General features: G+C 39.7%; 1 protein-coding gene across 4 annotated transcripts in view; it reads right to left on the bottom strand.

Moving 5' to 3' along the window:
* Positions 1–27,975, bottom strand: part of LOC130912956 (tetratricopeptide repeat protein 28-like) — a 511,674-nt gene that overhangs the window by 194,075 nt on the left and 289,624 nt on the right. The window contains exon 1 of one of the 4 annotated variants that reach the window (XM_057831147.1): positions 13,090–14,105. The exons of the other annotated variants lie outside the window; for them this stretch is intronic. Coding sequence (XP_057687130.1) covers positions 13,090–13,362 — 273 coding nt within the window. The 5' untranslated portion in view covers positions 13,363–14,105. Of the gene's footprint in view, positions 1–13,089; positions 14,106–27,975 lie in introns of those variants that run through there. 4 annotated transcript variants of the gene reach the window in all.

Here is a 27,975-nt window from a genome sequence, read left to right as displayed (position 1 = left end):
CGCCGAAGCCGGGGAAGGGAAATGACATATGTCCGATTTAGGTGTCATAAAATATCGTTTGGGAGGTGCGACAGTAAAGGTGAAGTCGACAGTTTTGACCATTATGGAGTAATTTTGCCATGTCGTCCTGAATAAATGCATTTTTATTATTTCATATTCCATTTAGCACAAGACTGTTATTTGTCATGACCATGCCATTTATTTAGCAATTGGGGAAAATACTTGGGTAAAAAGAATATCCTGTAAAAATATTGAAGTAAAGAGACAGAAACAATGACATTTTGCAGCTCTCTTCGTTGCGTTTTCCTCGTTGTGAATAGTTCCCCCTCGATGGGCTGACTGGTCCTTCTCAAGCCATTTATATAACTATTGGGGAAAATACTTGGATAAAAAGAATATCCTGTAAAAATATTGGAGTAGAGAGACTGAAACAATGACATTTTGCGTCTCTCTTCGTCGCGTTTTCCTCGTTCTGAATAATTCCCCCTCAATGGGCTGAATAGTAAAACCGATGAGCCCAGTCTACTGCTGACGTCATCCACCTGTTGGGGACGCTAAAGCATTATAATGGTAGGCGTGGCTAACCGGCAGATTAAAAGACTAATTTCTCGTCATCTGCGCTTTGCTAAATTGTTGTATATAGTCGAATCGTCTCAAAATATGATTCGAATTCACATAATAATGCCATTTAAGACTTTTTTTCTCCTGTCGTATGCTCTTTAAAGGCTAAAGCAGTTCTTCTCAATTATTTTCTGTTACGCCCCCCCAAGCAAGACGTAAATGTTTCGCGCCCCCCCAAACTATCTGCCGCCACTGTAAATAGTATCATTTGTCTATAAAATTACTATCATAAATACGCATCTGCCTAACACTGTTTCCTTTTTTTCTAATAAAGAAAAAAAGTAACAGATCAACTTATAGTAAAGTATAACTTTATTAACGTTGTTTTGTTTGTAACAGAGAAGACTTGACGAGCATCAATTTGCCTGAATTAAAAAAAAAAAAGTCAACGTTCAAACTGTAAAAATACACTCGTTACATTTTTTACCATTTGATACAGAAAAATAAAATGTAATAAAATCAGTAAATAATAACACATTCGAATTGATTAGAAACATTCACTCATGGGGACAATATGCCAAAAAATTTGACCGAAAAAAACAAAAGTGAATAAAAGAAAAAAAGAGTGTCCTTGGACAGAAGGACAGTTTTTATTTTTGCTGCTCACACTCAGTATTACCTCCTTTGCAATGATGTGGAGTTATTTTGCAATGAGCATGCGATCAATGCTCACTGGTTTACTGATATAACACTGACAAAGCAGGACAATTGTTGGCAATATTCGGCACGTTTTCGCTGAAAACCAATCAAGCGGCTTATCAATGAGATTGGGGTCGAATGTCTTTAAGTGGCGTCTTAATTGATTTGGCTTCTGGCTGTCCGCTATAAATATTTTTGGACACAGTAAACAGTGGTCTTTCCTCAACACACACTGTATTAAAAGTCAAAGCTAAAAGGCAAACGGCACGAAAAAAGCGCATTCTCGGCGGCCGAGGTAGAACCGTAGGTGAGGGCGGTCGACGTGACGATCCCAAGCCGAAAATGGCACTTCTCGGGCGGCGACGTGAGAACCCGACAAGACCGTGGGTCGCTGCGTGAGTGAGTCCGGTCGGAAAACGGCTTTCGAAAACGGCGGCGGCGCATTGCTCTTCATATCTGTTTTCTGTGTGCTGAGTGCTCTTCCTTAGTTCAAAAATACTGAACGCACTCTGTAAATGAGAGCGCCACTGCCACCCACTGAGTGGATGTGCAAGTACACGTTATTGCAGTACGGCAAAAAAAAAAAAAAAAAAAAAAAGCATGTTCCTTGAGGACACATGCGCCCCCCCTGGCATCGCTCTGCGCCCCCCCAGGGGGGCGCGCCCCACTATTTGAGAAGTACTGGGCTAAAGCAACATGGCATAGCCAAGATAAGAAAGCAAAACTTAACAAGCAGGATCTGACACGTTTTACAAAAGGAGCCTGGAATGGACACAAGCTTAAATCTGTGTGTAGGGCGAGTGAGGGAAGGAGCTCAGCACGTCACATGAGTGACACGACCAAACACTGCTGAATGCGTTATAACTACAATATAATAAGAAAATATCGGACATTTTGAATTTATGATGGATTGCGAATTTTCATCTCATTCTCGTGTCGTCAGACGACAACCGGCATCCATCTCGTTATGTTTTAGTCCCCCAAGACACGTTTTCTGCGTGTCATCGTGACGTCATCGTCATGAAAAAAATTGTTCATTGACAAAATATTTTCGTTATCCTCACCGTTGACAAAAACAAACACTGTTGTGAAGTTATCAAACAGAACATGGATCAGCTTTTTAAATAATGAAGCAAATAACATAACATAACAGCAGCAGCAGCAGCAACAGGCACGTAGCTGATCAATAACAGCGTACACACAGACACACTCAAAGGGGACTCTAGCAATCCCATAGAAGCTTGGGTCTTATGGGAATGTGCTTTATTGGGCAATGGGCAAATTGGATGTGAAACTATGAGCAAAGTAAAAAAAAAAATAAATAAATAAATAAAAAACAAAGACAGGGGTGGGGTATGAGAATACTATGGATGCTCTGTGGTGTCGCATTTCTCTCCCTAAGCAAGAGAGTTAGCAGGGCAGCAGCTGCAGCAGAGAGATGGTCCTGCTTAGAGAAAGCTCTCATTGAAGTGGCGACTGAGCAGCCGCAGGCAGAGACACTAATAGCAAAAGAAGCTGAGGACCACTCCATGTCAGGGACTGCACCAAAAAGAATACTAAACCCTTCTTTGGTGCTAATGGTTACTCTGGGCAAGGAGAGGCAAAATATTTTGCAAATGAACAAGGACAAAATGTGTCCATGGTCCTGACAAAGCAACTGTTTTTCACATTGAGTTGTAAAGGGTACGCTCGCGTTTTTTGTTTGTTTTTTTCCCCCAACTAAATTATTGCCTATATACTAAAAGTGATAACTGTCCTTTTTTTACTAAGCCACAATGTAAAATATTAACCAACAGGTCACCATCTTCTTAATTTTCGGTGTGCAGAGAGAAATTCAACTCAGTTTGATCAACTATTAATGGTTGAACAGGTTAATGAGACGTTAAAAAAAGTCGCCTTGTTTGTGTAGGAGGTGATAAGTGAATTGTATGTCTTTAACTTGTCAAGCCTGGTGTCAAATGTTGAAATTACACCTACACTCAGGCAGCTTAGCAGTGAAGTCACAGTACACAGCTTTGAGTTTTAGTGAAGGGGTGAGACAAAATATCACTTTTACAGCAAATATTTGAGAATAATTAAGTATTTACTTTAAGGGTCGGATTCGTGCATACAGTTTAAAATGACATTTTGCTAAATAGCGAATGATGATTGAAGAAACTGTGTCAATCAGATCAATTGATGACAACAGCCTTGTGTAAAATGAGCCTCATTGAAAGTTCCTCTATGGATGCCTTATAATTAACGGAAACTTACAGTGTATCACAAAAGTGAGTACACCTCTCGCATTTCTGCAGATAATTAAATATATCTTTTCATGGGACAACACTGACAAAATAACACTTTGACACAATGAAAAGTAGTCTGTGTGCAGCTTATATAATAGAGTTAATTTATTTTCCCCTCAAAATATAGCCATTAATATCTAAACCCCTGGCAACAAAAGTGAGTGCACCCCTTTGAAAAAACGTACATCCGTAAATGTCCAAACTGAGTACTGCTTGTCATTTTCCCTCCAAAATGTCACGCGACTCGTTACAGGAGTGCTGTCAGCATTGCTGCAGAAATTGACTAGGACTAGGACATGGTTCCAGTAATCCATGTGCTTTGTTGACATGTCTTCAGCAAACTGTTTGCTGAACAGTGTACTCAGTGAACAGTGTTCTTGTGTACTGTCTTCCGAAGAGGCTTCCTCTTGGGGTGACAGCCATGACCACCAATTTGATGTAGAGTGCGGCGTATGGTCTGAGTACTAACAGGCTGACCCCCCACCTCTTCAATCTCTGCAGCAATGCTGACAGCACTCTTGTAACGAGTCACATGACATTTTGGAGGGAAACTGACAAGCAGTACTCAATTTGGACATTTAGAGATGTATGTTTTTTCAAAGGGGTGTACTCACTTATGTTGTCAGGGATTAAGATAGTAATGGCTATATTTTGAGTTATTTTGACTCAACTCTCTCAACTCTCTTGATTCAACTCTATTATACGTATAAGCTGCACACAGACTACTTTTCATTGTGTCAAAGTGTCATTTTGTCAGTGTTGTCCGATGAAAAGATATACGTTTTTAAATTTCTGCAGAAATGTAAGGGGTGTACTCACTTTTGTGATACACTGTAAAAAACAACAACACAACAACAACAAATGGTAACCACAAATCAGTAGATCTACAATTATGTTAACCAAAAAATACTTTTAAATATACAGGTTTATGTGATAAAGGTTTGTGAAAAGGTCAAATAAAAAGAAAAACACACACACTGTCTATGGAGTGATGACTCCCATCAATGTAGACAACCCCACTAGCATCATTTACTGAGCCAATAGCCGTGGCACACACACACACACACATACAAGCGTAGGACGGTTCACTCTCATACCTTATCATTAAAAGGCACTGTCAGTGCATTACTGAGGTTCTATTACTCAACTGCAATACAGCCAATGGAGAACATTAAATCATGCTTACTATGATAATTGCAAAATATGAGCAGAAAATAGCTTGCGCTCATATAGCATTTGTCTACCTGCAGCCTCAAGTGCATCTTGATCTTCGACTTCAAACTAAGGTCGAGGTTGTATATTTTTCATCATATTCATCATTCCTCTGTGCTCAAGAAGCTCTCCGTGCTGAATATTTCCCAACTAGTCCCCTAACATTATTCTTCCTGCATCATTTATCATGTTGTGGCACTACGATAGTATCCTGCACTCTGCCTAAACTTCTAGAGCTCTTTTAATACACAAACTTTCTAATATCAGCGAGTGATGGCTCATTACGCTGGCCTCTTTTCAAGTGTTTTCCTCTCTTGAGTGAGGGGGGAGAAAAAAAAAACTTCACACGATACTATCCTTCATTCAGTGCTGCTGGATTAAGCATCCTATTTTAAAATTGTTTCAGCTGTTTTTCCCCCTGAGCCTGCAGATGAAAAAAGCTTTGGCGAATACAGAGAGAATTTCATTCAACCTGAAGTGCCTCATGTATCCCAAAGGGAGTTTATTTGCCTCTGTCAGGGGCCTGAATGCTAACAAGCCCAAAGGAGAGGACCAAGGAGCCACTCATCCACTGTGCAAACATGGTTAATGGAGCCTCAGTGTAGGGTTTTTTAGAAAGACACCACGACTGACTCGAGCACTCTCTGAGAGTGTTTTGTTGAAGGGGTGATACAATGATTTGTTAAAATGACTCCTTAATGCTGCAAACATTGGTACTTATCCTAGATTTTGGGACTTAATAGCAATGTTTGCAGATAAAAGAAAAATCCCCCCAAAATATAATCAGTTGTAATTTTATGGCTGTCCACATAGATTGAAACTTGCGATGTCATCAACTAAAGATGAGTTAATTTCTGTGGTTTGCGTGTTGCCTATATTTAAAGTGTACCTGTTTTCCGACAATCGCAGTGAAAATGTATCGCTCATGGCTATGAAAAAGAGATGCAAAAAGATATAAGATGGCTCCCAACACAGCAAAGACCAGATAGCATATAGTTGCATGTGTATGGTTTTCATCAATCAATCAATCAATCAATCAATCAATCAATCAATCAATCAATCAATCAATCAATCAATCAATCAATCAATCACCATCAAAATTAGCTATTTCTTTCATACTTTAATTAGCAATTGAACATCTTGGTGAGTTCTGTTGCATTGAAAATGACTGCCAGTTTCATTTTGTTAATCCAAAAATTTATTAAAGGGAACCTCGGACTTAAAGACTTGTAGGCTCTCATAAGCCACAATTGTTCTCTTTTATTAAAATATGTTATTAGAAACACATACCATAATTTTTGGACTATAAGGCGCACCTGACTATATGCCGCCATCCACCAAAATTGTCGGGAAAACAGCATTTGTTCGTAGATAAGCCGCACTGGACTATAAGCCGCAGCTGTCCTCACCGTGTTATGGGATATTTACAACAAAAGATATTAACCTGTAACACTATATTTGACAGCAGCATCATACGACTGCCATAAGACCAAATGAACCACAGTGAAGCTTTGAATCAATTGGCTCAAAGCTTCATTGCTTCGAGAAGCTTCATTTGGCCATCACTGCTCCCTTATGGGACACAGTCAACCTCTGCTGCCACCTGCTGTCAACACTGCTGTCATCCAACATGCCTTCTAGCATGCAATGCAGCACTACAGATGAAAATAACAATCAAAATTCATGTTCTGTGCTAAATATTTCATTAATTGTTAGTTATGGTATTTGGTAACACTTTATTTGACAGTGGTGCTATAAGCCTGTCATAAGACCATCAAAATGATGACATGACACTGTCATGAGCATTAATGAATGCTTATGGCAGATGTCATTTTGTGTCATCCTGCAAATTATCTCACTTTTGAATGGATGTAAATATCCGGGTTGGACATAAATGGAGTTAGTGAAAGAATTCATAATGTCATTCATGCCCATGATAGTGTCATGTCATAATTATGACAGTCTTATGGCAGGCTTATGATGCCACTGTAAGAGAAAGTGTTACCTATTAACCCTATTAAATCAACAAATAAGCTGCACTGGACTATAAACCACCGGTTTCAAAATGAGGGAAAAAAGTAGTGGCTTATAGTCCGAAAATTACGGTATATTATTGCCATTGATTTTAGAATCTATAATATTTAGTATATGTTTTGACCTACGGAGGGCGCCATGTTTTACACGCGTAATGCACGGTGGGGATGATGACGCGACTGATCAGTGCTGGGAGAATAGCTGTGCTAGCTAGCAAGCGAAGCTAGTGTGACGACTGGCATGATTTTGTCACATTCTGCTCCTGGTCAGATTGTTTTGTTACAGAGTTGTTGGATGAGTTCCCAATGTTGTACCTGCATCCAATTCCAGCTCATCAGCAGTGTCTTTAAACCGATCCTAGGCGGCTTGCTGAGATACTGACTCTGAGGTTTGACAGTTTTTACTAGTATATCCCTTCGTTGATAGTTGCATCATTATTATTTGGATCCCGACCTACTGTCACGGACCTTTTTTGGGTCTCCCTTTTTGCGATCACATGTTTTTTTGTGTTCAATAAAATCTTACGCATTCCAATACAAAAACAAAAACATTAAGAGGGGTTTGAATATCAAAATATTTATATCTCATACTATATCTTTTAAGAACTACAAGTCTTTCTGGCCATGGTTCCCTTTCAGAGAACCTCTCAATGAAATTTCGACCATTTGGGCGTTCAAGGTCCTTTAATTCATACATCTCAAGAGGCTAAACTGTAGCTTGTAAATTATAGTCTGCAAATTGATTCTTTGAGGTGTATCCCGGTAAAAATGTTGATAGCAGTAAAAATAGCAAGGTATTTACAGTACATGAGGGGTGTGAATTTCTGATGTGAGCATTGGGCAGCATAAGGTGTCATCCTCCCGTCTTATTAAGCCCGTTGCCTGGGGAGACTACAGTAATTACGTAGCACTTCACAACACCTTTTGGACTTTAGGCCAAATTCAGTAGGCTGCTCCAAATGTCATCCACCTTATCTGGCAATTAAACACCCATTCTCCTTCAGTGGATGTTTTAATAGGCTTCCTATTCTAAAACTAAAGGCTGCAAGGTACTGTAACAATAGACTTACAATATTTTCTTCCCGTAATTGATGAAATATCTGCAGATACGTCCAAGTTATGTGAGTGCCAATGTGTTAACGCAATAATTAAACTGAAACTATACAACAAAGCCCATAAGTTTATTTTCTGCCTGAACAACAGTGTAAAAGACTTACAATAAGGTACAATAATGGTTAGCTCTCGTAAGAAAGTCCAACAAAACAAGGGATTCATTCAACTTTGCACCCATAATACTATTGATTGCCAACAACAGAAGTTTCAAGTCACACAATCCAAAACCAATGACGACAAGTTTGACATCACTTTTTTTGTCAAGGTTGAAACTTATTAACCGCAACCAGGTCACATTCTCCACTGTCTGTCTACTATTCACCTTTGTAAAGCCCAATTAATAGCCCACTATCTATGTATGCATGTCACAATGGCAGCTGCCATGTCCTCTGAACACCCCCCCTCCTCCCAATGCCCTTCTCCGTCTACCAAGAGATGACTACAACGGGTGCTCAGTGTTTATGTCACCTCTTAATTGCATTTCTTTCCCCACATGGTAGAGGTATGCCTTTGTAAAGACACCTCAAGGAAGAAAAAGAAGGTCAGGCTGCCAATTTGGAGCTGGCAGTTTGGAGAGTCACAGCTGCACTTAGTTTCGCTTGAGAAGAGCGCGAAGACCCGTTTCTCATCTATGGAACCAACTGAAAACAAAAGAGATAAGTGAAAGGAGAAGACAATGAGGAAGACAAATCTCCCTCCCCACTTTCTGTCTTGAGACAACATGAACTGAGAGTATTTGGAAGGACAATTATATGCGCCACCATTAGGGCTGTTGTGAATATGACATCCGTCTAATCGTGAATAATTTTCATATTCGCAAATGTTTTTCATATCCGCAATTACTGTATTTTTTTCTATCCACCCCATTTGTGACCACCCTAGACTGAAATTAATAGAATTGTAATTCTATCAAAGTGTATATCTCCTATGTTTAGTTTTATTGTCTCTGAATTGGACCTCAACGAGCAGCGAAGCACACGCGTAAGCAGACATCCAGCACTCAAGGCACTGCCATCATCTTTAGCATCTTTCACACATACCTGAACTCCGGTTAATTCCCAGGATTTAAACAGGTAGCCCTTATGTGTGAAATCAATTTCCCGGGTCGACTGACACGGACATTTACTGTGTCGTGTCCTAGTATAATGTCCGGGACTTACCCGGGACACGGCCTGTGTGAAATGCGGCATGTATTTAATTTCCAGGTCACAGCACAAAGGCTGATGATGTAAATAGGTGGGTCCATCGTCATTTCCGCTTTCTTTGCAGAAAGACAAAAAGCGGTAAACAAACATAGCAATTATCAACATGGAAAACTGGAAATAGAAAAATTAAACTGGAAACATAACGAAGTTAAATTGCTACTGGATCATAAAGCCGAGGAAGCGACAGTCCATCGTCCATCTTTGGAAATGTGTGGTGTATTTAGCTGCAGACCAAAAAATGACTGAAGGGGATTTTTACTTTTCTCGCAGACACCATGTAACAGTTTACATTAGTCTAACACATTCATTATAGTAAAGAATTAAGCGCCCTCGCCCTGCCAGGGCAACAAGTTGATAGCGCGGCGCCTTGGACGTCAAGACATGCCTGAGTTGCCGTGGCAACCACGACCCAGCCACGAAAGATGACACATGAACTTGACCGCCCAAACCTGACACAGAAGGATTATCCCAAGACAACACCCAGGCATGCCTTCCGCCCGACCCACTCCACCGCAGCTTCCAAAAGACTGAACATTTAGCGAACAACTGTCACTTCTCGGGGACATTTCGATGTATCCGTTGTTTTGCTGACCCTGGATCCAGTATTGCCTCTCCGTCGTCTGTTTTTGCCTTGCTTTTAGATCACTGTCGACGAATAAATCGTCAACATGTTCCCGGTAAGCTTTCTTTAAACCGTTCAAAATGGAGTCAGTACAAAGGGTTAACGCTGGAGTGAACGCGCGGAGTTTGGCCCTCCCGGCCGACTTGCTGGGGCTGCGCCAGCGGAACGCTTTCTGGTTCGGCTGTCGCTGTAACACGGGACAAGTCTGAAAGTGTCCAACCCGGGTTATTCCCAGGACATCTCTCCAAGTCTAAGACCCATGACACGGGTAAATCCCGTGTCACCTTACACGGGAATTTACCAGGATAAGCGGCATGGAAAATAAATGAATAAATGAATGAAGAAGTCTAAAAGGGGCTTTTGTTATTGTGATGCCTTCATGCCTGTGTGAGTGGTCATCATGGCAGCTCAAACTAGTCTCAAAACCACTTCATCGTTTTGGACACATTTCGGGTTTATGCTGAACAACAAAAGAAAGCCCCAAAAATATCAAAGAGCATGGTACTCTATCATTTTTTGTTTTGTTTTTCCTTTTACAATAGAGTTAAGGCTAAGCCTAAAAGGCAAATATATTTTTGTTTGTGTTCAATTTTGCAACAACTAGAAAAAAACGTTATCGTCACACAGAACTGTTACACAGCCCTTGAAGCCTAAAAGGCCAAAATATATTTTTGTTTGCCCTGTGCAATTATAAAATTTCCAGTTTCTTACAGTATTCAAGTTAATGTCATGCTAACAGAGCTTAAGCTGTGTAATTAGAAACTGTATGTTTACTTAAATTATATACTTACCTCCTTTTACTGTGTACCATTCTTTATTGTTTTCAAAGCCTAAGAACTTGAAGCAAAGAATATTTGTCTGCTGCTATTAGCTGCATTCACTGAAAGTGTGTTGACATCCTAAAACTTGAAGCAAAGAAATTTATCTGCTCTGCTGCTGTATTCACTTCAAGCATCTATTTTGAAATGAGAGTATTTCTCTAATCTGTGCACCCCATTTACAGTGGGGCAAATAAGTATTTAGTCAACCACCAATTGTGCAAGTTCTCCTACTTGAAAAGATTAGAGAGGCCTGTAATTGTCAACATGGCTAAACCTCAACCATGAGAGACAGCATGTGGAAAAAAAAAAACAGAAAATCACTTTGTTTGATTTTTAAAGAATTTATTTGCAAATCGTGGTGGAAAATAAGTATTTGTTCAATACCAAAGTTCATCTCAATACTTTGTTATGTACCCTTTGTTGGCAAAAACGGAGGCCAAACGTTTTCTGTAACTCTTCACTCTTCGCTTGGTGTAAAGAAATCAACTGTGGGAGCAATTATTAGAAAATGGAAGACATACAAGACCACTGATAATCTCCCTCGATCTGGGGCTCCATGCAAGATCTCACCCCCTGGCCTCAAAATGATAACAAGAATGGTGAGCAAAAATCCCAGAACCACACTGGGGGACCAAGTGAATGACCTACAGAGAACTGGGACCACAGTAAAAAAGGCTACTATCAGTAACACAATGCGCCACCAGGGACTCAAATCCTGCACTGCCAGACGTGTCCCCCTGCTAAAGCCAGTACACGTCCGGGCCAGTCTGCGGTTCGCTAGAGAGCATTTGAATGATCCAGAAGAGGACTGGGAGAATGTGTTATGGTCAGATGAAACCAAAATAGAACTTTTTGGTAGAAACACAGGTTCTCGTGTTTGGAGGAGAAAGAATACTGAATTACATCCGAAGAACACCATACCCACTGTGATGCATGGGGGTGGAAACATCATGCTTTGGGGCTGTTTTTCTGCAAAGGGGCCAGGACGACTGATCTGTGTCAAGGAAAGAATGAATGGGGCCATGTATCGAGAGATTTTGAGTGAAAATCTCCTTCCATCAGCAAGGGTATTGAAGATAAGACGTGGCTGGGTCTTTCAGCATGACAATGATCCCAAACACACAGCCAGGGCAACAAAGGAGAAGCATTTCAAGGTCCTGGAGTGGCCTAGCCAGTCTCCAGATCTCAACCCCATAGAAAATCTGTGGAGGGAGTTGAAAGTCCGTGTTGCCCGACGACAGCCCCAAAACATCACTGCGCTAGAGGAGATCTGCATGGAGGAATGGGCCAAAATACCAGCAACAGTGTGTGAAAAGCTTGTGAAGAGTTACAGAAAACGTTTGGCCTCCGTTATTGTCAACAAAGGGTACATAACAAAGTATTGAGATGAACTTTTGGTATTGACCAAATACTTATTTTCCACCATGATTTGCAAATAAATTCTTTGAAAATCAAACAATGTGATTTTGGGGGGGGGGGGGGGGGGGTCCACATTCTGTCTCTCATGGTTGAGGTTTACCCATGTTGACAATTACAGGCCTCTCTAATATTTTCAAATGGGAGAACGTGCACAATTAGTGGTTGACTAAATACTTATTTGCCCCACTGCATGTACTTTGACTGAAAAGTTGAGTCAAAGGTCTGACCTGTTACCTCACCTGTGCATTGTTCCTCAAAAGCTTTTGACCTAACAGGCTGAAATCATATACTGTTGCAGTTGTTTTAATAAAAGGAAAAGAATGAGAAGTTATAGCGATTTCTTAATTATTTCTTGACTTGACTTCTTGACTATTTAATTGCTCTTATTTATTAAGAAGTACAGTATACGTACTATAAAGCTCATACCGTCATGGTAGCATATAATGCCGAGGTAAAAAAATATATATATATCTACATCAATCGCGATTACAGTATGTGTGTGTCAGGAAGTTCTTAATCACGACAGCCGTAGTCACCATTTTTTCACACCTGTGTCCCTTTAAAAGTGAGCAGCTGACTTGCTATAATTAATTATACTGTGATATTGCATTTTAAAGAAACTAAGTCGTAAAAAAAAAAAAATAATAAATACAAAGCAATGCAACACACTGCAATTACGCCTATTGTACTGAACATAATTTTTTAAATGGTCCACGATGCAAAGATGGTGGTTTGGTTATGGAAACAACGCTGACTGAAGTGAAAGGGGCTCATTAACCAAATGGCCTTAGCTTTCAATTTAATGATTGAGGGAAAAAATGTGTTCAGGATTTTTTAATTCAAATAAATAATAAATTAACAGTTCAACAAACAGGCATCAGTGTAAGATACCCTAGATCCTTGTAATGCTTGGTTTTTATGCTATACGTGTCTATAAATAAATATGTAACAAACTTTAAGACAAAACTGAAACAAGTGTTCTCAAAAGGAAAAAAAAATGCGGTAAAGCAAGAATTATAGACAAAAAGTACTACAACCAAAAGAAATCCACTCAAATGCAGCCATAATAACAAATAGCTTTTCAACAAAGTGAAGAAATACGTGTGCCCTAGTTGTTACCGTTTTGTCTCCTTGACTTGAACATGGAGAAAAAGAGCCCATGAACTCGAGACTTTTCATCCTTTTCCATTTCTGAATAATTTCCATGAGACCATGTTGGAGTGAGGGAGGTGAGGCAGAGGGGAGGATAGAAACAGAATGAAAGGATAAGGAGGCAAAGGGAGGGTAGCGGCAGCTGGCTTGGGAATGCGAGCATGAAGGAGGGATGAGATCAGGCCAATCTTTCACCAGTGCACTCTGTTTGAGCCTTGCTCTGAAAATAATGTACCTCATAAAACTAAACAAAAAAGAAAACTTGAATGTGAAAAAATCTGATCTAAAAAAACTGCGTATCAAGGAAAAATACCCTCATCTTTGACCTCTCAAGGGGGCCTGACTTGGACAAGGACCCGGGCTATTTTAAAAAGCAGGCAGTATAATCTCTGTCGATCCCCTTATTTACATTCCAGTGTGTCTGGGTCAAAGTCAGTCTGTCTCTCTTTGGCTGCCTGTCGGTCAAAATTCAGAGTGTCACGACACTCAGTCGGGAGGACATGGCAAGATCGGTCAAGAGTTCTTCATGGGTCAACACCTGGGTCACGCCCAGGGAGACGCACGCTGCTGTTTATGGAAAACAATATAGCACCAGTCAACCATGAAGGTCTGTCTGTACTAATGAATTATATTTACTATGTGTTGCTGCATTAAACAAGGTGGACATGGCAAGTTAATTGCAATTTTGATATGATCTTCTTTGTGAGGCAGAGAATAAGTGGCGGTCAGATGAAGGGGGTAGAAAGGTTTCACACCCATCAATTCAGTGGTCACACACGCGCACACGCACACAAGCTCATATGTTCCACACAGTTTCTGTCATAGCCTCTGCCCTCCAATCATGACCCCACATTCATTGAATCTACAAGCTCAAGAGCAAGTGGTTTCCGACGCCCTGGTCAATTACAGCTATACAGTGGTATCTCTACATATGAATTAAATTCCAGGACCTGATTTGTAAGTTTAAATGGTCGTATGCCGAGCGGGATTTTCCCATAAGAATACATTGTAATTCGATTAATACGTTCCACAGCCCAAAAACCTACGCTAAATCTTCTATAAATACTGCAGCTCCAATCACAAATAGCAATTACACAGAGCAAAACAAATAAATTATAATTAAAAATCATAATAATAATAATAATAATAATAATAATAATAATAATTAGAGTTGTCAAATTTATCGCGTTAACGGGCGGTAATTATTTTTTTTAAATTATTCACATTAAAATATTTGACGCATACACGGAATTACCCGTTCATGCGTTGCCTCAAACAGTTTACAATGACGCCATTTAGCACATTGAGAGCGAAAAGGCAGAGATGTGCGAATGGACACAGGCGCTCATTAGGTCGCGCCTTTTATTGGCTTAAGCTTTAGAAGCTACTACAAACAGTTATAGTTGCCCAACTTCCCATCATGCTTTTGGACAGAGCAGGAGACGTTCTTTTTCTTAATACGCCTAATTGAACACAACACAGAACATACTGTATACCTTTTGCAGCCACCACTGACAGTCATAATAATATATCAAATAATAATATCAAATAATATTCATCTCTCTCAAAAAAATAATGTTCACAAAAAGAAAAGCGCTCAATGCGAAGAGAACTGGCATTCCCAATCAAAATAGCTATGCAAAATACACATAAAACTTACTCAGACTTTGCTTTGGCTAGATCTCTAATTAATTTAAAACTCTCCATTGACACCTTCTGGTGTATTTCAATCACTACCTTATGTAGTTAAAGACACTGTGGAAGAACGGCAGGGAGCCCGATGTGACGTCACCGCTCGGCGACGTCAACAATGGCGAGCTATTAGTTTATTTTTTGATTGAAATTTTTTTCAAAATGAAAGAGTGAGATGTTTTTACTTTTTCATGTTCAGTAGTGGTTGGCGTCAGCTATGGTGGACAGTAGCCCTGTTGTGTTGCACAAGTTCTAAAATAAATAATTAAAAACCTGATGAAGCCTGCGACATTCTTGCCAATGTTATAATCAGTGTTGTCACAGAAAAAGTAATTACTGATTATTGATTATACCTAAAAAAGTAAATCTAGTTACTTTATTGATTACTTTATTATCAGAGTAACTAACATACATTAAAAGAAATTTATCAGTTACTTTTTACCGTTTTTTTTTTACCTTTGCCGCCTCAACATAAGAATGACAACAGAAATATGTCTTCGCATGTAATTGACTTTCCGATAATTTGAATTTAAAGGAGAAGATCAGAATTTTTCACATAAGGCTTAATCTTTGAGTTAGCGGAGGTTTAATTATTCAATGGAGTTCATTTCAAACACAATTGACTTGTGCTAGCTAGGCCACTCCGGAGCCTTGACACTAACAAATAACGGACAAACTGCATGCAATTTGTTGAAATCAACTCCACCTACTAATTAAATCCCACTAATTTGAAGATTAAGCCTAATGTCAAAAAAATTGGGTTAGGGTTAAGAGGTTAGGGTTTACAGCATATCAGTGCCAATGTAAAACAATGCAAATTCACTGCACAATAATCAATCAACAACACACAAATGAATTGCACAGTGCAATAAACACAAAGGTGGGGGCGGGCGCGGAGGCGCGCGCACAACCCGGAAGTATGGCATACACAAACGCGGTGAATTTGGCCACAAAACGTGGCAGCAACTAAGCACCATACACTCAATCAGACTTACAACACATCTCAAAGATGCTCAACGAACACATCACCTCACAGCATAAATGAGCAACACGAATATGATGTAAACAATGATCGCTGATGACGACCCGCCGTTGTAACGGCAAAGTTATCAAACGGGCGCACATGTAGCAGCTCCAACCTATTACTGGAGCCCTCCAGAATAAAGGAAAAATATTCACGTTCATTAATGGACGCACACAGATTAACAATCCCTCGCACATCTCAACAGGTGGCTGCACTCGGCTCGAATGTGCTGGCACCCGCCTTTCTCAGTCCCAAAACACTTAGCGCGTGTGACTCGAGACCAAAACAGGAAGTAAGTGTGAGCAGTTACCATGGAAACAAACACGCAGTGAGAACCTTTCTTACATATTCTATTCAAAATGCTCTTCGTACATGACTACAGTATTCTTCATTCATTCAACATTCATTCATCATTCAACTTTAATCAGATTACTGGTTTGGAAAAATGAACACATTAAATTACTTGTTACTGAAAGAAAGTAATTAGATTACAGTAACAGGTTAGTGACAACACTGGTTACAATAATAATAATTGTCACCTTAACTTATACAGGGTGACCCAAAAAGAAGTTTACACTCAGTTGACTGCTTGTTTAAAAGCCATTGAAACATATCTAAATAGGTTGTCATGCTTAAGTGATTCATTAAGGTCACTCAATGCAGCTGGTAATCTCTCGTCTCTACAAGTTCTGTGCTTCTGCTGAAAATGAAGAAAACTTTAGCTGTACCTGAATTGCTGCGTGCCGGTCTGACACCTACTGAGATTGCAGCAAATCTGAGAATATCCAGATGTGCAGTCTACAAAGTTAAAAAGAAGCTGAAAGATACTGGAACAGCCTCACGAAAACCTGGGTCTGGAAGTAACGATCTGTGCGGACCAAAAAGTTGATTGACAAGGTGATATGTGGCCACCCTAGAGTCCAGATCTCAATCCCCTGGATTATAGCATATGGGCAACTGTTGAGGACAGTGCCTGTAAGAAGCCACAAACTTCTGTGGCAGCCTTGGAGAGGTCCATTGTTAGATCTTGGGAAAAGATGACAACATCCTACATAGACCTGTCAAGCGTTCCGCAGGCACCTGGAGGCTGTTGTGACACTTAAGGGAGGACACATTGAAAAATAGAGTGCACTGTACATGTTCTTTACAATAATGTATAATTTGTGATTAAATTCTAATTCTAAGATGAATAAACATGGCATTTAAGTTGTATTATGGCAGTGTAAACTTTTTTTTGGGTCACCCTGTAAAGACTAGCAAACGGAGGTCGGAGGAGGACCGTTGAGATCGTGGACATATTCCGGCAGTATTGTTGTCCCAGTTCACACCACCCTCATATTTTTCTATCGTTTCTATCTTCATTTTTAATGGTAAGTGTTCCTTTTTCCTTTTTTCACCACCTTCACTAACCTTGTTTGGACCCTTATTGATTTCTTTTAGAAAATTCACCCTGCTGCCGTCTTGTGGGAAAACAATGAAACTGCGATGCTGTTGTAAATGGTCGTATTTCGAGCATGTCGTCATGTGTCAAGACAAATGACGATTCAAATTTTACGTGAGATTTCGAAAGGATCGTACCTCTAGGCATTCGTATGTCGAGGTACCACTGTACAGTAATAGCAGGCTTGAGAAAAATCCTTCTTGGATGCTGAAATGTACAATCTGCTAGAAGCAAATGTAAATATGGCTTTCCTAAGCTTGTTGTTCTCAAAGAGCTGAACAAAAAAAAAAAAAAAAAAGAAAAAAAAAACTTACATGAACCGACACACTTCAAGCAACTTGACCCTTTGGACATTCAGCCACAAGTGGCCCTCAGCGAAACGGAAGCTAGGTCACAGCGCCTCATGTTTTCCAGTTCTCCACAATTGAGAAACATTAAAGAAACTTAATTTGAGGGAATAAAATGGTCCAGTGAGAGGAAAAAGTACACAGCAGTAAAACGGCAAGAGATTATTAAGCCTCAAATGACCTAGTACAGACTGTCGACAAATCTAAAAATTAGTAGCATCAAACGAATAAACGTCTACCCTCACTTTGCTGCCTTATGGTCTCACTCCTCCCGTGCGGCATATCCACCCTTCTTGAAGAGGAGCAAGCTTTCAAAAAGGATTCATTTTGATGATGCTGACTGTCTCCAAGGAGCAATTATAACTGCCCTGTCAAACACCGCATGGCTCCAAAGTACCAGTTCACTGCCTAAGGGGCCCTCACGTACTCCATAAAACCCTTATTTCCAACCGCGAGCGTTGGTCCAAACCAACCTTTGAACTATAATGAACAATACCAAAGAAAACACAAGGTCATTCATGAAAATGGCAAGTCAATAGTAGGCTCTACTTCAATACCTGTACCTTTTCACCTCAAGCTCCAACCTCACAACAACACCTCAAGACACTCCTTTTACAGACAACCACTGGTCTACTTCTGAGAAGACCTTGGAGTCCCTCAGTAGGCCACCCATATTAGAGAAACATAACTGTTGGCTCCGTTCAAATGCACTGCGGGCAAAATGCAAGGCTTGTATCGAAGCTCTTCGCATCGTCACCTCTGTGAGTGTTTGGTGGCGTGTTCATCAAACGGCCTTCAACATTAATTAATAAGCCCTGAGGTGAGACTAGAGCACATGACCTGCTTGCAGCTCCCGCTCTCTGTAGGTGAATGGTGATAAATGCCAAGCAGCACAGCCTCCACGCTTATCACCAGGTGGCAAACAATGAGACCTCGAAGCACATCCAATTAAACACACACCCACACACACTGGACTGAAATGTTATTATGAGCCGAGTATGAGTGAATACCATTGGAATCAAATTGACTGTGTTTGGGCGACGATCATAACCTCAACGACTTGGAATCTACATTAAGTTTGCATTTATTTAATTTCATTTTGCTGCACCAATGAGCTTAGTTAATGATGAGGACGAGGACATGTCTACCCGAATCTGAATGCTTCGTGAAAAATAGGCGACAGCAAATAAAAGACATCAACTGGTGCTGGTGCAAACTGAAAAAGGCAGAACACCTTGAAAGCATTCTTCCAACCACGTCATTTTTATAAAGTAAAACGGTCATATTTTGACTTGGTGAACCGATAGTGTAAACATTAGAGGACAACGTGGAGTTCATTTGTCATGGTGAAAAGACCTAAAACAGCGAGATGTTGGACAATGAGGTCAGACAGACAAAATCACTTTATATGAAAACTTATGACTTGAGACAATCACTGAGGCTTTAAAAAAGCTTTGTTATTTACTGCATGCACCATTTAGTATTGAATACGCGTACAGTATACATTATACATTACAAGAGGCTTCCTAAATTCTACATTCAATAATAATATTTCAGTTCATCTACACGATACGCTACGATAGGTTTAGAAAACCTAGTGATTATTTTCATTGATGGTAAAATTACATTATACAGCGGTACCTCGACGCACGAATGCTTCGACACACGAAACTAGACTCGCCATTTGTTTCTAAAGATTTATGACAGCGCCGCAGTTTCTTTGTTTTCCCGCAAGACGGACGCATGGCCGATTTTCTTGTGAGAGAAATCACCACAGGTTCAAAAAATGTTAGTGCAGGTGGTGAAAAAAAGGAAAAAGGTGAGGGTTACCACTGAAATGAAGATGGAAATTATAGAAAACTATGAGCGGGGTGCGCGCATCCGTGAACTGGCTCGACAATAGGGCCGTAGAATGTCTACGATCTCGACGGTCCTTCTCCGACCCCTGTTCGCCAGTCTTAATAAGTTAAGGTGACAATTATTATTGTGTTAACATCACCAAAGAAATCACCAGCTTCGTCAGGTTTTTAATCATTTATTTCAGAACTTGTGCAGCACAACATGCCTACTGTCCGCCGCAGCTGAACAAAGTGAAAATAAAAAGTCCCTCTCTCAATCTGTCAAGTCAGCCACACATTACCTTCAGGTACACTACGCAAAACACATCCGCCACATTAGAACCCGATTCGTTACATTATTACAGATATTATTATTACAGGTATTATTATTATTATTATTTCTATGATTATATAATTAGTCCGATTTTTATTAATAATTTATTTGTTTTGCTCTGTGTAATTGCTTTTTGCTATAGCACGAGCAGCATTTATTAAGGATTTAGTGTAGGTTTTCGGGCTGGGGAATGAATTAATGAATTATAATGTTTTCTTATGGGAAAATCCTACATACGAACAATACGGACATTACAAACAAGGTCCTGGAACGAATTAACTTCATATGTAGAGGTACCAGGTAGAGCAATAGAGACAAAAAGTTTTGTCTGAGGAGGAAAAAGACAGGGCTGCTACCAGGATATAGAGATTAAACATTGGCCCGGCTTTCACACAATGGCATGACACCTCCAACCAGGAGGGTTTGGGGGTTAGCCACACGGTTGTCATATGCTATTGTTTAGCTACAACTGGATTCATTATCTTATTACTTTTCATCCTTCACACAGCCGCTGGAAACAGAAATGTTGTTTAATCCATCTGCAGGCGACCATAATGATTTTACGACACCATGCGGGTGTTTGCTGGTCCTCATGGGAAACGCAGTCTTTTTTAAGGCAAAACACTACCGCTTTTGTCTACTAGTGTCGCTAAAATCGACTAAAACTGAAAAGTTACAAAGTGTTTTAAATGGTGGATATTTTTTGCCCAAAAAACATTTCAAAGGAGACTAAGCTAAACTTTCTTTTCCGTTTATGATGGAAAGCACATTGAGAGTCAAAATATAAAACAATCACAATAAAATATAATTAGAGCTCTGTTGACTGATGGACGCTAAGAGGGAGGAAATGTTAATATTTTTATTGTTTGGATTATTGGCTGCTCTAAAACAATATACCAATAATAAATTTGACACCTCTCTGACAGAGAGTATATGTGGAAGCCAACTACCCTCAAATCTTCACTGGCGTTTCTTAGCCAACAAACACTCTAAAATTGGTGATCTGATGGGAGTTTAATTGAATGAGTCACACCTCACTCACCATGTCGTTGCATGTGAAAATGCTGAAGCCTGAGCCAAACAGGATGCTGACAAATACATGGAGCATCTTTTACTGCTATCAAGTGCCCATGTGTCTGCTTTGGGGGATTATCAGTAAATATGCGGGGCAATGGAAGATTTATAACGAGTACTTGAGGGTGCAAGTATAGCCCCTGAGTGGTGGGTTTCAATCAGATTGAGCAGTTTGCAAGCACAGCATATTCTTCAACTCCTGCTCTGCATAGCGCTGCGCTAGGCTATGTCCTCCTGCTGTATTAGCGTGATGTATGACCCAAACACAACGTTACGCCACACCACACACCCGCCTATAACCACACTTCTCTGTATACCCTCTGCAGCTTTTTCATTCCACCTGTCACACAGTTATTCATCTCTCCCGCTCTGGGCTCCTCCCCCCTCACACTTGTTTTATCTCCTCAGCCACCCCTGCCTTATTGTATCCATCGCTTCACTTTGTCTTAAACAGTATTACTGTGGCTTGTGTTTTCCTGACACCAGCACACCAAAGACATTCTTCTGTTTCTGTTCAGCGACTATATGTCAGCCAGGACTGCATACAGCACACTAAAAAATGTAGGGAATAGAAATTCAGTCAAGATCAAAGCAGTCCAGTCAGGATGGCACCTCTGAAAAAAGGTAGTATCCCTGGTGTAAGAACTAAAATACCACTAGTGGGGAAAACTTGGATATAGAAAGTAACAGTGTCAACAACAGCATGTGGTTTCACTGTACTTGTGTCAGAGAGCTGAGGCATGCTGAAAAAAGAGCCAAAGGTTAAATGCAATCTAAAAAAAAATGAGGAAAAAATAGCTTAATATGGCACTATAAGGTGCACCTGACTATAAGCCACCACCGACTAAATTTGACACGAAAACGACATTTGTTCATAGATAAGCCGCATTGGACTATAAGCCGCAGCTGTCCTCACTGTATTATGGGATATTTACACCAAAAGATATTAACCGAAAACACTTTATTTGACAGCTGCATCATACGACTGTAATAAGACCAAATGAACCACCATGAATGAGCATCATTGCTTCAAGAAGCTTTATTTGGCAACGCTCCCTTCCGGGAGACAGGGAACCTCTGCTGTCAACACTGTTGTTGTCCAGCATGCCTCCTAGCATGCATTGCAGCGCTACAGATGTAAATAACAATCAAAATTCATGTTCTGTGCTAATTATTTCTTCAGTTACTGTTGTTTCATTAACTGTTAGTTATGGTATATGGTAACACTTTATTTGACAGTGGCGCCATAAGACTGTTATTAGACAACCATAATTATGACATGAGACCGTCATGAGCATTAATCTATCTGTCCTGTTGTCACATTCAAGCCCAGTAGACGGGTTGGTGTGAAAAAGCCACCATAAAATAGACCAAACTATTGACAGGATGTGACTTTTCTTTTTAGGTGTTAACTTGTCCCTTCAACTCTTCCAGTTTTATCCTCTGTGTAAACCAAATGGGACATACTAGTCAGGCTGTCTTTTCTTTTTTTTTAACTTCAGAATTACAGTATGTCTCACATATAATGTGTGTATGTGTGTAAACTGTATGGAGGCAAAGGTGCCATTGGATGGTTGTGTGAGACAATGAACACCTTCAGACGTCATTATCCCCCCACCCCCCTTCCTGCCCAAATAGGCTTGTCCAATTGGACAAAACAGTTGTTGCTTGTCGGACAGTGGACGATTCAGGCAGGCAATCGGGCGGACAACCTTTTTACATCTGCCAAAAGCTGCAGTTTGCCTACAGTACAGGGGACGGTGTAATATAAAACAAAACAAAACAAAACATTTTTATGTAGTGACATATGACACTTCGCCCTTTTCCCGGGGCTAGGTTTTGGAGGTTGTTGCCGAAGCAATTTTTTCATTCTTTTTTAAAAACTAAAAACGCTTTTGTTTAACACTGCATATCCATAGCCGTCTATATATTTCAATCTACCTGCTTTCTATTCCTCTTGTGCTTATCTCCATTGCTGATTTCAATTATTATTAGGAGTAGTAGTTTTTGTTTTATTTTTTTATTTTTGTTTTATTTGGATTTATTTATTTTTATTCTGTGATTAAGTGCGATCTTTTGTCTTGGTTTTTACGTTGTATTGATTTAAATGTGATTTTTATGATCTTTATGTGATGTAAAGCACTTTGAATTGCCTCGTGTTGAATTGTGCTATATAAATAAATTTGCCTTGCCTTGCCTTCTTTCAGTGAGCCAATTCCTTTTCAAGACCCACCAAGAAGTCCACCCTTCGTCTCTCTTATATTCAAGATGCTAATTGCAGCTATGCAGAGTGAAACCCCCCCCCTTCACACCTAGGCAGCGACTCCACAGGAGTGTATATGGGTGGCCTGCTTGATTATCTGTTTGAGTGGTCTATTGTTTGACAAAGCCCAGTAGTCAGGTTCGGGGTAATTTGACGCCTTTCTGGTATTTATAGCCCCCCCAAAAAACAGGACTTCCAGTGTTAACCCAAATGAATCAACAAATAAGCCGCACTGGACTTTTAGCCGGAGGATTCAAAATGAAGTAGCGGCTTGTAGTCTGAAAATCACAGTAGTCATTTCGTAAGAAGGGCCAGGTGTTATTCTAACATTAATTTATTTTATTGCTATTTACAGAAGACCAAGGGATCATGTTGTTTCTATTGGGAGTGGAAGAGGGAAAGAAAAGGCTGCCATACAAATTCCCACTGGCGCCTGCTTCCTTCATTATCTATGAATGGTACCTACAGGAATGCTTAATTGGGTAGCTCCATGTGTGATATTGCTCTCCTTTACTCCTGTCTTTGTGTTATGTATGTATCGTTTAGTTTTAAGAGATGAGAGGTGATGAATGTTTTTACCCTTAAGATCTTGGGAGGAAAACAGACATTTAGACTTACACTTAGTACAGTATATCTGTGATCATGGACTTGATGTGAATGATTTATGTTCATATTTAGAAATTCTCTCTCATGAGGCATAGGAGGCATAGCTCCTTATAAGCTGCAACGTAGAAATCAGGTTTTCCTCTGAGCCTCTTTGATTGTGTGTGTTTGTGTTTAAGAAGTGTCAGTGCAGACCCAGATGTGTCTCCCGTGTGTCCCAACACTTAGACAGCACTGCCACACCTCGAAGACCCCTTTTTTTTCTTTAACAGCATATCCCAGCTATCAGTGCCACACTTTTAACCACATTGCAGCACTGATTCAATCAGATGACCAGGGGGCAAATACAATATGAACGCATCGCAGCCTTATTAACAGAGTGTGGCGGTTGAGCCACACCTGAGTGCACTGAGAATGGGCCAAACTGAGTTTAATGTTGTGAAGAGCCGAAAGGGGAGGAAAGAAGGGGGTGCAGTATTAAGACGCGGTGAGTGAATTTGATTAATCTATAAACTGATTTACTACATCTGATAATGTGCTGGCAACACAGCCACACAGTCAGTGTTATGATTATATCAGCTGTGGTTCATTGGTATCAAGTATCAGGTTCAACATGAGGATCAGAGAAGAGAAGTGTAGCATTAGGAAAGAGAAATGCTAGGATTTAGACTGTGATGTAAAAAGGATGTGGTGTCAGCAGAAGGGAAGTCTATAAATTATGAGCCGACAAACTTGTTTTCAACATCTAAATCTAGATATTGTTGAATTTTTCTTCTCGGAGTCGGTAAAGCCACATGAGAGAGGTTACACTGGCAACCAGAAAATAAATTTTCCCTGGAAAATCTGTGGCTGGTATTTTAAATGTACAGTATTTAGAATTTCATCACCTCACATATGTATTTCTGTTTCAATTATTTTAAAGCAACACTAGGTAACTTTTCAACCTTTCTAAAATATTTTCACAACATTTGTGATTATGTCGACTGACGACTAGTTGAATGACACATCTTTTATATGTCGTTTTATAAGTCGCACCGGAGTATAAGTCGCATTTTTGGAGGAAATTTACTTAATAAAATCCAACACATAGAACAGATATGTCATCTTGAAAGGCAATTTAATATAAAAATACAATAGATAACTACATGCTGAATAAGTGTGCAATATGATGATGTTACATGATGCATGAACAACAAAATGCGATTATACTGTCCTCACTAGGACGCTACGGCTTGGTCCTGGCTACACAGTGAGCTAAACTTCCAAATGACGATGCTGGATGTCCGTATAATTTTCTGACTTTATTTTGGCCGTCGTTATGACACCATCATTTGAAGAGTGAAACTAAAAATAGAAATAATACAAATCAATTTCATCCTCGATACCAAACAGGTTCGCATCAACATAAATAAATGATAATTAGCTGCTATTACAGCAATGACACAAACGGTTAGCAAGCGGTCACTAGCATTAGCACATCGTTCAAACAACCACACAACTGGCTCTAAGTGTCCGATCGCGGGTGGAAAACACACAACAACAACAGAAAAGATGATACACACAGGCGTTACCTCTGTAAAGATATTTTACAAGCATAAACAATGAACGTAAGTTCGCACCCATGTTTCTTTCTCTCTCTTTTTCTCTCGCCCACTCGCTCAATTTCTGCGTAGCTGTCCGTCTTCCTCTGGCGAGTGCCACAAACTATAAGCATGCATTTCAAAATAAAAAAAGTCAATAATACAATTGAACACACATTGCCAATGGCAGAACGCGAATGTGGCCATAGCTATTAAGAGTTATTCAGATAACTATGGCATAAAGAAAATGCTAACATTTTTACCAAATCATCAGTGTCACTCCAAAACACCAAAATAACATGTGAAATGATCAGTGTTGTTAATAACGGCGTTACAATATAACGGCGTTACTAACGGCGTTACTTTTTTCAGTAGTGGGTAATCTAATTAATTACTTTTCTATCTTGGCAACGCCGTTACCGTTACTGAGGACGGAAAGGCATGCGTTACTATGCGTTACTATATTGGTCGAAAAGTCTGAGGGAGACGGACTCACCGAGACGACAGAGCAGAGCAGGAGCGGGGAGGAGGCTAGAAAGTTGTGATGCCGACCAAACGCGATGCTAGGTAGCTCCAATAATACATGTTGTAGCCGATAGCCCACAAACTACGCCCGCATGTTATGGTAGATATGGTAGACATGGTAGATATCACATGTACTGTATATAGATATAACTAGATGCAAAATGACAGACATGGCACTTAATGCGTTAGTTGACAGCCGCTATCTTAAAGCAGTAGGCTTTTTAGGACGGCTCTGTTGTAGAGAACCTTCCTAGCGAACCTAAGTAAATTTTTATCTAAAATACTTCTAAATCGGCAAAATCTTGACTTGAATCTATCTTTAAATGATGAAACGGTTTTAAAACTTTCATATGTCGAAAGTAGAGAGAAGGGAACTAATGCAATAATGGGAGCAATTTTAACAACTTTTAACAGTTGATTCAGGGTAAAGGGTAAATTAGGGTAAAGAATTGGGCTCGGGCCAATTGTACCAAAAACCTCCACAAAAAAACTTCACATAGTGTGGCCAATGTTTTTTTTTTTCCTAAAAAAAAAAAAAAAAAAAAAAAAAAAAAAAAAGTAATTATCACCAATTACTTTGCCAAGTAACTAATTACTCTTACAATCAGTTAATTGAGTTACTAACGCAATTACTTTTTGGGAGAAGTAATTTGTAACTATAATTAATTACTTTTTTTCAGTAAGATTAACAACACTGGAAATGATATCATAATGTGTTAATATTTTCACACATGAGTCGCTCCTGAGTATAAGTCGCACCCCCAGCCAAACTATGAAAGAAAACTGCGACTTATAGTCCGAAAAATACGGTAATTAACTTTTAGGAGGGCGGCACGAATCCTGCCACACGCACACAAAAAAAAAAAAAAATACAAATGTGCTGACTGCTTTACGGCATACGTCACTCCCCCATTCATTATAAAGACGGAAGTAGAGGCGTACGCTTTCGCGTGAATTGTGCAAAGATGGCAGAGCAACAAGAGACAAAAAGTTCTGTCTGAGGAGGGGGATAGAAAGGCAATTCCAGGATAGAAAGAATAAACATTGGCTCGGCTTTGACTTGCTGGCGTGACCCCCCCCCCCCCCCCCCCCGCCCCCAAACAAACACACACACACAACCAAACTCATCAGCGCTCACAAGTTCAGGTAGGGTAGGGTGGGGGGTTAGCCACACAAAGCCACAGGTACCTAACTGTCATATGCTATTGTTTTGCAAGAACTGTATTCATTAACTTTTTACTATTCATCCTTTACACAGCTGCTAGAAACAGAAATGCCATTTAATCCATCTGCGGGCGATCAGGAGATTGAAATTTGATTGATTCATGATTTTACGACACTGCAGGTGTGCGCTGGTCCTCATGGGAAACGCAATCTCCCTTAAGGCAAAACACTACCACTTTTGTCCACCGGCGTCGCTAAAATCGACCACAACTTAAACGTTACATAGTGTAATAGTTACATAGTGTATATGCATAAATCAATTATGAATTACAAATAACTGTCACATATGAGTACCCTCTAAAACAATATAGTTTTTTTTTTTTCACAGCTATATTATACTACATCTGATATAAATGTAATATTGGAAGTAAAGCAGATGACTTGGTTGCTCTTTGTTATTAATGTTATTTTGGGTGGGTTGTGTCTGCTATGCATTTTTTTTCCCTTTTATTTATTGATTTATTTATTCATTCATTCTTTATTGTTTAACATAAGTCCCTGAAAACTAAAGTCTGTCTAACAGTCGCTAAAATAGTGCACACATTTGCACACATTTGTCCAAACCTCGTTTTACCTTTACCCCAGAATTCTGTCCATATTGTGTGCATTAAAGTAGTTCTCTTTCTTGGGCTTTAAATAAAACCGGTGAGCATAGAATATTCAAGTTGAAAACAAAGTAATACAACAATCAACACAGAAAAACAAAACATCAAGTGGATGGTTTATTTTTCAATTGGAGAAGAAACTATTATTTCTTCTTTGACAGCTAGACATAAGTGCCAGAGGATTGATTTAACACAAACCTCCATTTGATCCGCATGTTCTTTTCTGAAAAAAAGAAGAGGAAACAACTTCTTGGCTTGTTGACTATGGATGGATCACTAAATTGGTATTTCCAGAATGTTCAA

This window comes from Corythoichthys intestinalis, chromosome 3 (genome assembly GCF_030265065.1).
Source record: "Corythoichthys intestinalis isolate RoL2023-P3 chromosome 3, ASM3026506v1, whole genome shotgun sequence".
Lineage (NCBI taxonomy): Eukaryota > Metazoa > Chordata > Actinopteri > Syngnathiformes > Syngnathidae > Corythoichthys > Corythoichthys intestinalis.
This window is presented reverse-complemented; position numbering and strand designations above follow the sequence as displayed.